The 16,435-nt window shown below is 48.8% G+C and overlaps 1 protein-coding gene across 3 annotated transcripts in view; it reads left to right on the top strand.

The window, feature by feature from the left end:
* LOC149339739 (uncharacterized) overlaps positions 1 to 15,521 on the top strand; it is a 31,858-nt gene extending 16,337 nt beyond the window's left edge. For 2 of the 3 annotated variants that reach the window (XM_089548415.1, XM_089548414.1), the window contains 18 exons: positions 432 to 551; positions 640 to 758; positions 1,344 to 1,450; positions 2,389 to 2,532; positions 3,016 to 3,100; positions 3,207 to 3,362; positions 3,976 to 6,248; positions 7,127 to 7,385; positions 7,951 to 8,091; positions 8,389 to 8,460; positions 8,693 to 8,847; positions 9,459 to 9,597; positions 9,815 to 9,888; positions 10,537 to 10,706; positions 11,497 to 11,593; positions 12,242 to 12,581; positions 13,375 to 13,547; positions 15,140 to 15,521. In XM_089548415.1, the coding sequence (XP_089404541.1) occupies positions 432 to 551; positions 640 to 758; positions 1,344 to 1,450; positions 2,389 to 2,532; positions 3,016 to 3,100; positions 3,207 to 3,362; positions 3,976 to 6,248; positions 7,127 to 7,385; positions 7,951 to 8,091; positions 8,389 to 8,460; positions 8,693 to 8,847; positions 9,459 to 9,597; positions 9,815 to 9,888; positions 10,537 to 10,706; positions 11,497 to 11,593; positions 12,242 to 12,581; positions 13,375 to 13,547; positions 15,140 to 15,218 (4,703 nt within the window). In that variant the 3' untranslated portion in view covers positions 15,219 to 15,521. The remainder of the gene's footprint in view (positions 1 to 431; positions 552 to 639; positions 759 to 1,343; positions 1,451 to 2,388; positions 2,533 to 3,015; positions 3,101 to 3,206; positions 3,363 to 3,975; positions 6,249 to 7,126; positions 7,386 to 7,950; positions 8,092 to 8,388; positions 8,461 to 8,692; positions 8,848 to 9,458; positions 9,598 to 9,814; positions 9,889 to 10,536; positions 10,707 to 11,496; positions 11,594 to 12,241; positions 12,582 to 13,374; positions 13,548 to 15,139) is intronic. The other variant, XM_089548416.1, reaches the window with a different exon arrangement.
* Positions 15,522 to 16,435: the final 914 nt, after the last annotated feature.

Raw genomic sequence — 16,435 nt, 5'->3', positions numbered from 1 at the left:
CTTAGATGGCCACGGTTGCCGCTGTTCCACAAAACTGAGCCGGAATGTCCCATGCATTTGCATTCTGCTTAAAGCGCAGAAATATGCGTCGTTGAGGAGACGTTGCTCGTGATCTCACTTGATTCTTTCAGACTCCCTTAGCTTTCGCCGCAACCTCCCTTTTCTCCCTCACCTTTATCCCCTGATCCCTTTCCCTTCATCTCCTTTTCATCTTTCGGTCAACCTCCCCGATTGTCCTCTTCCTCATCCTACTCCCAGCCCTTGATTATTTTCGTCTGGCTTTAACCTTCTGTCATGCAGACTTGCGTTGCGCAACAGTGTGACAAAATGTTGTGTACCCGCATATTTCACTCCTTGTGCTGCCATATGTAGCCGTGCTTTTATATTTATCTCACCCGTAATTGTTTCTTTTTTTCATTTTTCGTTAATAGAGCGCATCCAAGAGCTATGTGAAGAGTTCAAGGTGAACGACGAAGCTATAAATGACGACAGCACGACGCTGAACAAGTTCTGCTCGGAGCTCGAACTCGTGCTCCAATATGGACAGAAAGGTACAGAAATCAGACCCTAGCTAGAGATTTTCCTTTTCGCACTGGCTTTTATGCCCACTGATTTCTTGTCTTGGTTCTCTTGACACAGACAAGACGTTCCTTCTCAACGTCACCAAGGGATACTGGGGATACTTCTGTCGGTGCTTGGCCGGCGAGAAGAGCCTGAAGGGCTACAGCGCGCTCAAGTATGCCAAGTCGCTACCCGAGGTAAGTGTCTTACATTTTGAGCCCTGCAGTTCAAAGTACACGAATAGTAGCACGGATGAAGACAGACGTACGTAGAGTTTATGGCCATTTAAAGTCCGTATTTTTCACTTTGGCCAAACGGGCGTGGTAAACTTTTTAATAGTATAATGTTCGCTTGCACCGCAACAAGTACTCTTCAGGATGGAGGAATCTGGCGTCAAGCTAAGCTTATTTTTTCCATCCTTGTAGAAATACACTGCGTTAGTGAACTTTGATAGTTCACTGTGGGTGGTACAGCGCGAAACAGACTAAAGACAAAGTAGAAGACACGTTCACAATGAACTATTCCCGACTCGCCCAGCTATCCATCAGTCTTCATTGTACTTTAATAGGAGTAGGTTAAGCCTAATTCGTCACAATCTCAAACCACACCATACTGCACTGCGTCATAGACACGCACGTCTGCTTATTCCCTCTCTTCTTTGAAGTTCGTTTCTGCCGCGATTTGAACTTCGCGCGTCATTGAAGCGACTAGCTCTTGAAGTCTTGCCTTATCTTGAAGCCTGTTATCGCGAGTGTGACAGCGGCGTGCTGATTGCCTCGCAGCTCAAGACCCACGTGGGAAGAGGGCGGGCGGTGATCCGCTACTGCCTCGTGCACCAGTGCCTCGCCGACACGCTGCAGATCTGCACGTTCGACGAGAAGGCGACGAGGTGAGTTTACTCCGCTCCCTGAGCACACACTGCTTTCGTTTTCACCCAAATACTTCCAAAGGTCTTCGGACATTTCAAATTTTTCATGGGCATCCTTGCAGCCCGATTGATGCCATGTATGAACCGAATTTTCTACCCCCCCCCCCCAAAAAAAAGGGCGAGGTGGGGATGTCTGTCTTGCGGATGTCTGTCTTGCGGATGTCTGTCTAGCGGATGTCTGTCTAGCGGATGTCTGTCTAGCGGATGTCTGTCTAGCGGATGTCTGTCTAGCGGATGTCTGTCTTGCGGATGTCTGTCTTGCGGATGTCTGTCTTGCGGATGTCTGTCTTGCGGATGTCTGTCTAGCGGATGTCTGTCTAGCGGATGTCTGTCTAGCGGATGTCTGTCTAGCGGATGTCTGTCTAGCGGATGTCTGTCTAGCGGATGTCTGTCTAGCGGATGTCTGTCTAGCGGATGTCTGTCTAGCGGATGTCTGTCTAGCGGATGTCTGTCTAGCGGATGTCTGTCTTGCGGATGTCTGTCTTGCGGATGTCTGTCTTGCGGATGTCTGTCTTGCGGATGTCTGTCTTGCGGATGTCTGTCTTGCGGATGTCTGTCTTGCGGATGTCTGTCTTGCGGATGTCTGTCTTGCGGATGTCTGTCTTGCGGATGTCTGTCTTGCGGATGTCTGTCTTGCGGATGTCTGTCTTGCGGATGTCTGTCTTGCGGATGTCTGTATTGCAGGCTAAGTGGATCACAAAAGCAAAGATATGTACGCAGTTTATTTTTAGTTCACAGCCCCGTCTTCGTTCCTGTTCCCTTTTATGCTCACCGCTTTGATACTGTAATGTCTTCAATGTGACATCCCTAAGCTAGCCACCGCTAAGCTCTCTTCGCAAAGACGATTAGCCCTTCTCGTCAAGCTACTTCAATAACGCATGCGTGTCCTTTATTCGCAGTGACCACTACCATGCGTGGTCTTTGGTCCGACAGCCGGAAAAGCTGCAGACGCTGCTGTCATCTCTTTACGATCTGAACGCCGTTCCCTTCGATCTCGCCCCTAGTGGAAACGACTTGGACGCTTCCTGGCCAGTCTTTGCGAGGTTTGTTCGTTTTTTCTGGCCCTATATCGCGCAACAGCGAAGGCATAGCTCAGCAGTCAATGGTTAAAAGATCACTCGCATTAAAGATCAACTGCCAGCTGAGTGTGCACCAGACCATTTAGTATGCCCAGTCTTCATTTCCAGAATAAGTCTGTACCGATCTTATCTCGTGACTGCTAGATTTAAAATAAAAAGGCTGAGGTAAAGCTAGTTTCTAAAATAGTTCATAGCGCAGTTACACGGCCGCTCGATCTCCCGTAGTCGTGGCAGTGATATGCCAGTAATTTACAGGGCGATAACTTTGATTTTTGGGAGGCTCTGTTTCATATCTAACTACTGCACTCCTGGGTACCAGTTTAAAAAATGTAGTGCTAGCCCACAGAAGACTAGACTGGCTAGCATCTTATTCTTGCCCACTTGTCAGTTAAATATCGCGACACAGTACTATTCCCTGAACATATTTCTTTTTTTTTTCCTCAACAGGAAAGTCTTCCACGAGAGCTGGCCCACGCTGAGCCGGTGTTCGAGCATCTCGAGCCTGTCGAGCATCAACAGCGCGCACTCGCAGGTAACTTTCGCTTTGATCTGTTAATCAGCTTGTATTCCGAACACTACCCCCGTGTCCTAGCTCATGTCGTCTTCGCTTGTTCTTTTCCCATCCTTCGTTCCGATAGCCGGACACCGCGTGCGCAACGTCGCCTGTCGAAGAAGGGCCCACAATGGACTCGTCCCTTGCTGCCCAGGATGGTTCGCCGCGACCATCGCCGTCTGCAGACGACACCATGAGGGAGGCTTCTTGTAGGTCTGATCTTCAGCCGGTTGTGAGAACGGTTAGTGGTTCTGTGTATTTTTTTACATCTGTGGCATAAAGAATTTGTAACATAGAAAGAAGTGTGTTTAGGCAAGTCTAATCAAAATATGGCTCTGGTGGTAGCGGTGAAAGTCGCACAGGCTATGTTGTACGCTCATAAAGATGAGGTCGCATAGCGTTTCTAGCTCAGCAGAATACTACCACAGTCGTGCGGTTCCATTTCAAGATGTAATTGGTCTTTCCTAACTCTTAAAACTGGCCATCCTTGGTTCTAAATAGCACGCGTCCTTTGTCAAGTCCTGCGCTCACATGAGCCGTGTAAGAAGCATAAAAAAACTGAACCGAACATTTCAGTATAAGCAGAGACAAAGCATCGGTTTAAGCAAAATCCATGGTGTTATTTAGAACAGTTAGATCCGAAGATGGTGTCTCTAAATTTTTATGGTGCAACGGCAGGTGCGGCCAAAGAGCACGAAGTGCGGTTTGAATAGTGTATGCTGATGTGCGCAAAACCTTATGCGGTCACAAATACAAGCTCTGAAAAGACGCAGTAATGCCTAAGATTCGCTGCTCATCGCAATGCACCGAAGAGAATGCGCTCACGCATGACACTCCGTTTTCATTTTTTACAGTTCAAGAGCAGATCTCTATCTCCAGTTGTGTTCAAAATATCACCACCGGAAGTTTGTCCTGCGGCGTCCTTCCTGGCGGTGAAAACTGCATCTTCGCAAACAGAGTTCTGCTTACCCGAGCGAGTGGCCGAAGCAGAAGCCACAGCGATCGCGTGCTCCGAGAAACTGGAGAAAATGGCCGAGGAGTGGCGAGCCAAGGAACAAGCCTGGCTGGAAAAAGAATCCCAAATGCAAGGAGAACTGGAATCCCTGAGAGCATCGCAGCCCGGTGAAACCGCATGTGTTCAGAGTAGCTGTAAATCATGTGATGATCTGAAGGAAATAGTCCAGCGGCTGAGTGTTGAGAAAGACGATCTGACCACAAAGAATAACTTTCTTGCCCGCAAACTGAACGAAGTCCTGGAGAAGCTCGAAGACTCGGAAGAAACCATCAACACTCTGAAGCAATCCGAGACGGAACTTCGGACGAGAATAGAGAAGCTCAGTTTTGTGAATGAAGGGCTGAAAAATCTGGTCGACGCCGTCAAGGACGAAGCCACCATCCTTCGGCAGCAGGTCCTCATCATGGACAAGGAAGTCAAAAGCAGCCACGAACTTCTAGAGCAAAAGAAGATGCAGTGCAAGGGTCTAGAAGATCAACTCGTGAAGCTGCGGTCCAAGTGTTGTGAGAGCATCAACGCTAGCGCCGTCAAGGACCGTGAAATTGAGAAACTTGCTTCCCTAGTCCGCCTGGCACGGAGGAGGTTATTTTCCAAGACACCAGCCATGCACCAGCCAGACGCTTCCCTAGAAGAATCCTCCAAGATTTCTTCAGACAACAGTATGAGTGATGAAGCTCTGCTGAAGATGCTGTCATCTGAAGAAATTGAGGAGTCGGGCATTCCAGCAAAGCAGACATCGAGGACCGAGAGCTCGAACTGCGAGTTGTTCGAACACTGCCTGCGCTACCTGGGCTCCGCCATGCTGCACCACGAGTCCCTAATTGACAAGGCTAACGCGAAGGTTCGCGACATCATTTCCACAAGCCACAGTATTAATCTCCAGCTGCATGTCATGCAAGAGGTGATATGCATGCAACATGCTAAGGAAGACGGCGGCTCAGCCGAAAGGAACATTTCTGTGACCAAGGAGGTTACGGGGCCTTCGGAGGAGTTGGTGCCACCGCGTATAGAGGGATGCGACTTCGTTACCTCCCTCTTCGAGACCATGTGCAGGAACCACTCAAAGATGCAATCTCTCATGCAGTCCGAATCTCATCTCGAGAAAGAGCTCGCCGACTGCCGGGAACTGAATCGCCTGCTCTCCAGTAAGGTGCACGAACAAGAGCGCAAACTGTGCGGCTTCGTGCAAGAACTGGACCGCACCAAGACTCTGTTGGCGGGCATGGAACAGACTCACCACAAGCTGCAGACCGCCAAGGCCGTCATGAGATACGAGCTGCAGGAGAAGAAACACCTGCTCCACAACCTGCGGCAGCAGCTCGAGAGCACGAGGGAGAACTGCGTCAAGGTGATGCGCTCCAACGCTGAGTCTGAGATCGAGTGGAAGAGTCTGCGCGAGGAGTTCCAGAGCCGCAAGAAGCAGGACAGTCAGGACAGCGGCGTCTCTGACAACGGCCAGAGCACGCGCGAGCAGACGCCCTCGAGCAGCGAGGACTGCTCGGAGAGGGACGACCCGGAGTCGGCCGAGGACGACGACCACTCCGACTCCGTGGAGGACATCCCCGAGGAAGGGGCACAGTTCATTCCAGAGCAGGTGGCCGACTTTGAGGGCAAGTACCGCGCGCGCTCTCAAAGGCTCGAGTACCTGGAGCAACAGTGCCAGATCCTGTACAACAGCCTGGTGCGTAGCAGCGAGCGCAGCAACAACCTGCAACGCCGGCTGCACAGCCTGCTGGAAGCCGGTAGCACCAGCAGCAGTGAGACGGTCGTCCAGTCTGTTCCTTCGGACAACGCGTCGAGCATTCCAGTGGAACCGGATGACTCCGGTTCGCGCGAAGGTGTGATGGACGAGGAGGATTGTGATGCCGCGAGTGACGATGTGTCCTTCTGCGGAGAGGACAGTGAGGAGGCCATGGATGGGGCTCTGCCCGAGATCAGGAAAAAGACTCTGGACACCATAGTGGGCAGGGTGAAGCTCGAGCGGTCCCAGAGCGAGGAAGTCATCTCGAACCTGCGGGCAACCATCGAGCAGCTGCAGACGGCGAACGAGAGGCTGCGGCAGCAGGTGTCCAACCTTGTGGAAGAAAAGGCGCAGCGAGAGAAAGAAATGAGGTGAGCCGCTTTCATAGCACGCGTTGGACCCATGAAGTGTGCGAACAGTACGTGGTGAACGCAAATTTAAAAACGCAGGAACTTACTAATGCCTTCTGCCAGCCACAATCTCCAGCTCGTGTTCACAAAACGCCGAGCGTGGCGTGTTTGACTTCATTCAGTTGACATGTATCATACTGGCCCACTGTTTACACCGAGGAGTTTTGCTGCTAGACAGCTGAGTTGTCATTCGATTACGGGGCACTTGTTTCTGCGCTCAGTCTGCAAGCTTTTGGTTGTAGCAACTCTAGGATTTCTGGAGCGTTTGTGCAGCCGGATTTCTTGCACTTCGATGAATTAGCATTGGTTTTTTTAACTTCTGCTCGAACCAAAGAACAAGCGTCAAAACTATTTACACGTGCCCGTAAGTAATGTGTTCGTACCGTACCGTAATGTTCGTACCGTAAGTAATGTGTATGCATTAACTTCGGGTCTGGGTGTAAAAAAACTAACACCTATGCCATCGACAGCGACTGTTAATTGCAATAGCAGCCACAAATTTTACTGGTGTCGATGAATGGGGCAATCAGTGGACGTGTAGTGCCAGGGTAAGAAAGCAGACATTCAACCCATTCTGTCACCAGCAGGGTCACCACATGCAATCCTTTTGGTGCCCTTTGGTTGACACCATGACTTGTTTCTGAATTATGTCGCATAGAATCAGTGACAAGAATGTACCTTATTCCCTTCGAAGTCAAGCAGCATACAAACGAGCTCCTGCTGGGTGCATGTTGGTCACGAGTTGGTGCATGCTGGTCACACTGGGTGCATGTTGGTCGCGACAGCATGATCACTCTCTTCAGGAGAGTCAATGCTAATTTCTCAAATCTCCCTCACAGGCAAAGGGCATCCGGGATGCTGCGCACGGAGCGCAGTCTCAAGAGCGTCCAGATGCAAGAGATCTCGCGTGAGCGGGGAGAGCTGCTCCTGAGAAACAAGGAGCTCGAGCAGCAGCTGGAGCAGAAAGACATCCAGATCACGCGGATGGACGCCAGCCGCCTCCAGAGCATCGAGAAGCAGCAAATGCTCGAAAAAGAGCTCGGCACGCTCACCGAAAGGCTGCAGGACCAGGCTGCCGCGAACAGCCACTTGTACAGAGTAAGTGTCCAAGCACATCTGCTTCTCTCTTCTCAGCACGACTGCACTCCGCTTCTTGATCACTTTAGGAGACCAGCTGGCTCCTGATGCAACTTGGGCCGCGAAAGTAAATAACGTGCATGGCGGCGTATGGAATTGAACTTGTGATGGAATATTTTGGACTTGCAGCTCTGTATTGCTCAACCCAGTGTGTGATGACGCTACTTGCTCGTCGGATAACATCAGTACAAGTTTTCAAAGACCAGTAAAGTCACAAGTCCTGTGACTGCTCGAAGCGTTACTTCTGTCTCGGATAATTTCTCTCCAATCTGAGATCCATAGTGTCTTTACTCGTTGTTGCTTGCACTCGGTAAGGCACTATACGCGTATAGCGCAATGCCTAGCATTTGCAAAGCAGCTTGAGTGACGACTGACCATTAGCATCGTATACTGCGGTAAAGCTCATTCTCAACGACACCCATAACCGAGAATCTGTCCGGCATGTGTTGCAAATGTATGAACAAGCGCTGTATGACTGGTGTGGCCTGCTTCACTAATACCTGCCACTAACTATCCCTACCCTTAGAATTACGCGGCACAGCAAGCTGATATCCAGGAAATGCGTGAGCGGCTTGAAGACCAAGAACGCATGATTGTGGAACTGGAACAGTGTATCGAGAACCTCAAAGAGGACCAAGTGGTCGAGCAGACAAAGTTCGCTCAAGAGGTGAGGTGCACGACAATATTGTGTTCTTCGGGAAGCACGCAGTGCCTAGACGAAACACTAACTCTGCTACTAGAGCTACATTGCATTTTCGGCTTAACCGATTAAACCATGCATAACAATAACCTTTTTATTGTAGTCTTGGAAATTCATTTAATCTGCACTCCCCAACTTCTAGTACAGGCTTGAAAGCTCATTCTTGCACGCTGAATGATATACTCGGTAGAGTATACGGAAGAGAACTGTTTTTGGTCGTTAGTGGCGTTGTTTGCTGACGTCCATTACTTTTTTTTTTTTCAGGTTCGAAAGCTTCAGCTCGGTTTGGCCTCTCGAGAAGAGGAGTGCTCCATTCTTAGCGACGAACTAAAAAGAGTAAGTACTAACTCGTGTTTAAGAGCATTATCACCACGAATGAATGGATTTTTTGGGTTGCGCCCGGCAAGCAAGGGCACCAACTTTGTCTAAGGTTGCTAGGTGTAATGGCTAATAGCTTTCGCTGATCGCTTTTTGGCAAACCCATATAATATACACACTGCTAATATCAGCGGCGAAATGCAAAAGAAGCGAGTCATTCACGGCTGCTCTCGTCATTTCCGCATTTTAGCTTCGTGTGCAAGCTGATGCTGACAAGGAGTGCGGAGAGCAGCTGAAGCAGCAACTCGAGCAGAGCTCCGCTCAAGTTGCATCATACGAGGAGCAACTGAGCCAGCTCAGGGTGGACACGGTAGAGCTCAAGAAGAAAATTATCAAGCTGGTCAAGTAAGTGTTTCTGGAACCATAATCGCCGCGTCTACGTAACCATGTTAAGTTAAAACAGGTTTTGGCACTGCCCCGTCCAATGCACGCGGTTAAAACTAATATGAAAACAAAACTGGGAACCTCTGGTCTGCAAGGACCGCCTAATGTGATGGATAATGCATTAACCTAAAATAATAGAGATAACGTGTTCCGAAATGAGTGGGAGCCACAGCACGAACGACTCACGTAATTTCTCTGCTCTGTTCATTTTAGTGCTGAATTTTTCTTCGAAATACCGAGTTCCGTTTCTCCGTGCTGCCTCTTTTGAAAGGGATACGGCTTTTGAGCAAATGTACACTCATGGACGAAAGTTTGCAGGACGCGTACTCACACAAGGGGAAAAAAAAATCGTTGTATCGCTACCCAGGCAGTTAGTATTCGTTCCATCTGCTGAATAATGTCTCCTTAAGATGCCAGGCTTTGCTTTTTAGCCTGCCTGAGCAACCTCTTTTTGTTAACCCTCATCCATTGAACTTTTGTGAATGACCGTGTATTAAATTGCAATTGCGGTGCAGATTAATGTGAAAGGCTGCACTTGTTCATTATGCGTGTGGCTCTGTTTGTATCTCTAGGGAGAAGGACATTCTTTGGAAGCAGAACGACAATTTGCAGTTTCTGCAAAAGCTTCAGGCTACTGACAAGTGGATGGACAACAGCGAAACAGACTCCTGCCTTCAGTGTTCCGCTCCCTTCACGTTCACCCTGAGAAAGGTACGCGATTTGGACTTTCTTCTCGGCACTGGTTAATCGTTCGCTCATCAGCCGCTGATTCGCATCTGGGGCTTGATTTTCGAACGCTTGTGGCAAACACAACGCGTTGATTTGAAGTTTCATTTTCATGAACCGCGTCTTTTGTGTACTCTTGCTGATATGCGTGCGCGTACGTTTTCTGTGCTGCCTGCACTAAATTATTCATCTTGTATTGCAGCACCACTGCCGGCTGTGCGGGCGAATCTATTGCCATGAATGCTGCAGCAACTGGCTCATGACCACCGCAAGCAGGTAACATCGTTAAAACCATAAAGAAACCTTAATCGAAGGCCCTAGCTAACGGATTTCGCCGCATTTGATGCTGACAATTCCTAAAAAAAAGTGTACTGCATTCTAAAGGATGCTACACCACAACGTGTACTCTTCGCGCTTCGTTTATCACAGCGGTAAACATATCGGACAGCTTTTCTCGATAAGCAGTGGGGCTCGGGCTAGTTGGTCAATTATCAACTGATTGCGCGGCGCGAAACGAAACAGGTACGAGCCATGTTCATGTTGCCAGACATGGACAAAGTTCTTAGGACTAAACACCTGCGGATAGCAGGCCGATAATAGCACACAGTGATGTTTCAGGCAGCGCAGCCATTCATCTTTCCTCGGCCTGATATCCGTTGAGGTTTGCAGCTTTTATTTCTAACGCGATATGTCAATGCAGCTCACCATATATCTATGGGATACATATAAGAAAGATTAGCTTGAACACATTGGCACATTTCTGGTACAGTAGCTTACGTGTAATTTTCGTATGCAGCCATTTGCATTGGACGGCTTGCTTCATTGTCCCGCCAGTAGACCCCTCTCCCCGTAGTCCTTAAACCACCTTCTTCATATACAACTTCTGTGAGCCTGTTCTTATACACCTGTGGTTCCTTTGCGCAGTCGACCCACCAGGGTGTGTAACGCCTGCGCATTCCAGCATCAGCAGCTGGAACGGGCTGCCAGGAATCCTTCCGTCTGCTCCAACGCATCTGCAGACAGCGAAGAAGATGACATCGGCGAGCTGGCGATGCGGAGGAGGGAAGAGACTGCGGAGACGATTGACACCATCGGTACTTACTCTAGCCCTCTTCATCCAAATCTCCTCTTAATGCTTCCTTTCCTTCTTCGAATGCTTATATTAGCTGGCCAAGCCTTACTTCATCACGCCGCCATGGAAGCTTTTCTAAGACGATCTTTTCCGCGTTTTTTCTCATTAAGAGTCACACACACGGCATCTGCGGGCCGCGTGCATGTGTTTCTCGTGAACATGGCTTCCTTGCCCTGAAATTATGTCGGAGAACGCCGAGCTTTTCTTTCGCAACCTGTAATTTCTCGAACATAGCTTCCTGTGTTCTATCTCCGGATCATAAGTTTATCTATGCTTTCCGTTAGATGTACCCACCCAGTCTTTCTCCAAGGTAGTTAATTTTGTGTTGCATGCCTTGATCGCAGATACAGTATTAATCAAAAGGGGCTAGTGACACGCATTACATTTAGTCGCACTAAGAATCTCTGTGCAACTGATATCGTTCGTGATCGGTGTTTGACAGTTACTTTCAAAACTCTCGTCACAGAAAGGTGGTAGGCTATTGGTTCGGTATTTGGTGCGAAATCTGTCTGGATGCAAGTCGTTCGAAGAGCTGCGTTCTCTAGCTTCGCCAAGCAGAGCTTTCTTACTGCTTATATTGGAAGGTACAGCGCAAGTGGCGCAAGACGTACAGAAAGTGCTTGCCTGTGTCCTCTTTCTGTACGCCTTGCGTACTTTCCAATATGAACCATTACCAACTTTCCCAACTGCCCATCTTTCTTCATTGCTTACTGCTGCCTCTTTCTTACTTCAACCTGCTTGCTCACTTCCAGACTCCTCAAACAGCTCTCCCGTCGAAGCGGTCTCCTCCTCTGCGCCGATCCAAGGAACGGCGCCCAGGACAGAGGCCCTCAAGATGACACGAAACTGGTACGAATTGAAACATGCATTCCTTTCGTGGACCTGTCATTGGCACGCTTCTTTTCTGCGGTCCCGCTGTGAAAGGAAGAAGGGTGACTGTTAACTAAAGGAAATAAGATGAGCACCAAAATTGTTTTTTCTGCAGTGTGACCGCAGCAAAATTCGTTCGGGTCTCTGCTCTTGTCCTCAGCCGCGGTAGCATATCTATATGGAAGCGTAAAGTGTCCCCTCTTCAGACAAATGTGAACCTTAAAACTCTACTTGGCTTCCACAGAGCGTACGCCATGAACCCATAAATGGGCGTCAACCGGGTACACTAACGCAAGCATGACAACCACAAATGACTTTCTTAAAGTTCTAGTATTTCTGCAAGTATAAAATTTCGCGCCACTACTTCTCGTCCCTAATGTTTATTTTTGTACACCTCACTGTTCTACCGATCTGCGAAACCCACGTCTCTTGAAAGCTGGAAATTCCGGTAATCTCTGCCGCAGAAACTCTCGATTCGGTGCCCTGTTCTCTCCGTGCCACCTTTCTGGCGGAGTGCAATTCCACTCGATGCATAGGTCTTTCGTACGCTTCGGCAGCTTTCCGCAGACGCGTCCCTTCTGAGCTGGGGCCCTGATCGCCCCTGGCTTCTCTCCACCGCGTGTGCAGGTCCTTCCCTCGCTTGCGAAGGCCCCAGTTCCTGCAGAGCGGCGCCAGCAGCCTCACAGAGAGCGACAGCTGCGCCAAGCAGGATTTCGACATCATCAGCGACGAGGAGATCGCGCGCTCGCTGCTCGCCTGCAGCCCCTACAACAGCTCCCCCAAGACTACCCACGACCCGGCACTCTTCCACATGAGCGGGCCGCGCACCATGGACGAGATCGCCCAGTGCGGCCCGGCAGGACTCCGTGGGGAGGTGTGGGTGAACGCCGGCGGACGCTACAGCATCCCTGTACTCCTCGCGGTGCCCGAGACGGCGCTCTTCTGGGAGTTCAGATGCGAGCCGAAGGTGCGTTCCCCAACCCTAACGGCAACCGGCCGCCGCGGTGGCTCAGTGGTTATGGCGCTCGACTACTGACCCGAAAGATGCTGGTTCGATGCCGGCCACGGCTGTCGAATTTCGATGGAGGCGAAATTCTAGAGGCCCGTGTATTGTGCGATGTCAGTGCACGTTAAAGAACCCCAGATGGTCGAAATTTGCGGATCCCTTCACTACGGCGTCCCCCATAGCCTGAGTCGCTTTGGGACGTTAAACCGCATAAACCATAAAGCAATATTTATCTATTAAACAAGCCACAGGCTCTGATAATTTCTCTTAAGATTTCATCTTGTCCCTTTTTATTCTAGTTCAATTAGGAAAAGCTTTAATAACTATTTACTCGCTTTTTGTGGGCTAACAGTGTGTAGGCGGCGTTTCCCCGCAGACTTGACCTTTATTCGACCAGTCTCTGCTTTTAGTGAAATGGGGTCGTTTAAGAAGAAATTGCATTCGGGTATTGAGGTTTCGTGTACTGGCGCGTATAAGTGAACTTAAATTACAGCGGTTAGAGGAAAATGGTACCGAGCTCTCCGCTACAGCTTGACTAATAGCCCGCAATGCCCCTTTGAAAAGCAAACTATTAATAAATTGTTCTTACAAATCTGTTCATCTTTCCTTTCGTTGACATTCGTAAACTTGTAAACGCCTCCCCCATTTGCCGTCGTCTTACCAATCTTTATTTTTGTTTTGGAATTTTTTTTCGCGCTCTGAGGCGTCATTTGAGTAGTGCTAACTATTCCCCTTTCATCAATGTCGCTTGCAGAGCATATCGTTCGAGATGCGCTATAAGCCCCTCAATAGCGACGCCGAGCTGGAAGCGATGGACGTCATCCTGACCGCGGTGAGAGTCCAGGCTGACGTGCAGCCGGTCGAAGGCCACCTTCTCGTGAAAAACGTGGGCGTCTACGTCCTCGTCTTCGACAACCAGCACTCCAAGTGAGTCACGACTCCTGCATACACTTTACGTACACCACACGGGCGCGCCTGCAGTTTGCTGTCCGAGATGAGCTTCCACAAAATCGTCCGGAGGCCTCCAACCTCTATGCACTGAAAGAGAAATCCTCTTCAGCACTCGCATCACTTGACCATTCTAGTGTTGTGGATGCCCATTCATTTACTTCATCAGTCTCGAAATGTCTTGTCAGTTCGTTTTCATGAATATTGCGAGTGATAAATGCAAAGAATGACTTTCTTCATTCGTGTATCGAAAAATTGGCAGCACTATAAGTATCACTGGAATCCTGTAGATACAAATTTTAAGACGTGGTAATAAGCCGCCTTCATCACGAATGAATTTAAGTGCAGTTGTTGTAAATGCTGCGCGCAGCTGCTCCCAAATTCCGAGGTTTCTTTCCTGCAGTTTTTTTTTTTTTTTTGCTGACATCTTTCCTGGATTTTAGGGCAACACCTGGCTCCTTTTTGTCGAGATCGTTTAGATACATACCTCGACTGTTCGAGTACATTGGGATTGGTGTTACCGAATCGTAGATAAGCACTATCATCATCAACCTGACTACACCCACTGCAGGGCAAAGGCCTCTACCATATCTCTCCAATTAACCCTGTCTTTCAAAAGTTGCGGCCACAGTATCCCCGCAAATTTCTTAATCTCATCCGCCCACCTAACTTTCTGCCGCCCCCTACCACGCTTGCCTTCTCTCGGAATCTTCTCTGTTACCCTTAAGGACATTTTGATGCCCTGGACATCGTGTTGGTCCCAATTCGATCGCGCGCCTTGACTACTCCCCCTGGTAGGATTTTACCTGGTATGTGTATAAAAGTGCGGGTTCAGTTTTGCTCAAATAAAAGTTCAGCGCTCTTTACCTTCTTCTTCTTCCTGTGTTGTGTTCGTGCTGCTGTTACATATGGACCCTTAAGGACCAGCGGTTGTCTTGCCTTCGCATTACATGCCCTGCCCAAGCCCATTTCTTCCTTGTGATTTCGACTGATATCACTGTATGAACTAATTTTCTTCAGGTATTTTTATCTTTTATGACCATATGAAACAGATTTTAGTGAATCCCTCATAACACGAAGCTCATTTCTGAAGGCGGCTACAAAGCACTGCCGTTTAAAATGTTTCGCATATTTTTTTGTGTGTGCCGAATTAGTGCTGCTGATATTGGCGGTGATGTACTATTCAGAGATGTGCGACCGTCGTAAATTCGTAAAAAAAAAAAAAAAAAACAGGAATCTTGTACTGGAAAAAGTAAAGACGGGCTTCTTTGTGTGCGTACCTGTCTAACAGTGAAGTTAGCTTTGCAGGCAAAATAATGCAGTGGAAATATTCAATCGTCCATGGGGCTGGTTGCTGCAATGTCAGATGTAACGATTAAGTACGAAAGGAAGGGTATATCGGTCTTACGTTGAGCAGAGATGCCTGGACAGGTTCAGCCGCTCACATCATTACCGAGCTATATCTTAGTTCATGATCTCTTTCGGTCTGAGGTACCTCATGCAACCAATATGAACGGAAATGTTTGACATTCATATCTAACGGCGTTCATTGCTCCTTTGTTTTGTTGCAGGTTCATGGCAAAGAAAGTGTCTTACAAACTGCACTTGGATAAGCCATGTGCTTCGGATGGCGAAGCTAGCAGTGTGTAAATATTTCTTCCAACAAGTCTTCAGCGGACTGTTATTGTATAGACGGACTCCTGCGCTGCCCGTGTGACGTGCTTTAGACATGTACATTTTATGTATACGTTTTAGTGTGTGTTGTACCATACCTGCTGTGACTAGCTCTGTGTACAGTAGTGCGATGCTTTTTATGTGTAAGCAGTGCCGTATAAGTTATTTAAAGACTGAAGACGACTTTCTTCCATAGCCCATGACATTGTTTTATAAATGCTAATTTAAATCCTTTTATTTAAAGTGGTGTCGTTGTAATAAAGTGTATTTTCCTATTCACTGGTTGTTCATCTGGTTTATTTTTTCATCTGGAGATGCAGTGAAACAAGAAAGTCGGTAAAGTGTAGGCTATTAGCTCCCATAAAACCGATAGCAAAAGGGATTAGCGAAAACTTGCTAAAGCGGGCACACTTGCTGCGACCATCAACATGCCGTACTAAATGGCAATGAATACGCGCTATCCGAATACTGTGTTGTCACTCATGTCCAGGGTTAACCACATATCATCTTCGACAGAATGTCGCACTACAACTTCAAGCCACCACACTCACCACTTTGCCACGCACCCATTACCATGTTCGTAGATAGTGTCGTAAGGGTGTCGTATGCCACATCGTCGAGCTATGCGGCGACATTTGAGCCTGTGTGGGATCGAATTTGAATATGAGAAGTACCAGCTGAGAAACCAGATAGCGATAAGAGCTGCCCCCCCCCCCCCCCCCTTTTTTTTTAGGGGACAGGGGACAGTCATTCTCTTCCCGGGGGAACCGAGCTGGTCAGACATGTCTTCGCGTGACCCGAATCCAGAGCTTGAAGAGGAGTGAAAAGAAAAGGACCTGCTTTGGTGGCGAGGACTGTGAAAAGGCTGGAGCACGCGATACGAGAAGATATACATCAGCAAGAGCTGCCACATAGCATGAGAGAAGTCGGGAGAATTTGAGAATTTTCGAGAGAACATTTTCCTAGTCTTTCGCCTTCGAGGCTCAGAAGCCTAGCGTTGACTGCGGTGGTCCGTGCACGGCGGTCCAGCAAAATTTGATGGCTGGCGATGGGCAGAGATAGTCGGTGCTCTTAGATTTTCTAGTGGGGTAGCGGATCGGCGGCTGTGGAATGTAAGCGCATTCACAGACCATGTGGGTGAAGGTCGGTAGGAAAGGGGGGGGGGGGGGGGGGGGGGGGGGCTGTTCAAAAGC

This window comes from Amblyomma mixtum, chromosome 6 (assembly GCF_055824585.1).
Source record: "Amblyomma mixtum isolate Tamu chromosome 6, ASM5582458v1, whole genome shotgun sequence".
In the NCBI taxonomy this organism is placed as follows: domain Eukaryota; kingdom Metazoa; phylum Arthropoda; class Arachnida; order Ixodida; family Ixodidae; genus Amblyomma; species Amblyomma mixtum.
Note: the sequence above shows the minus strand (reverse complement) of the source record. Positions and strands in the feature narration are given on the sequence as shown.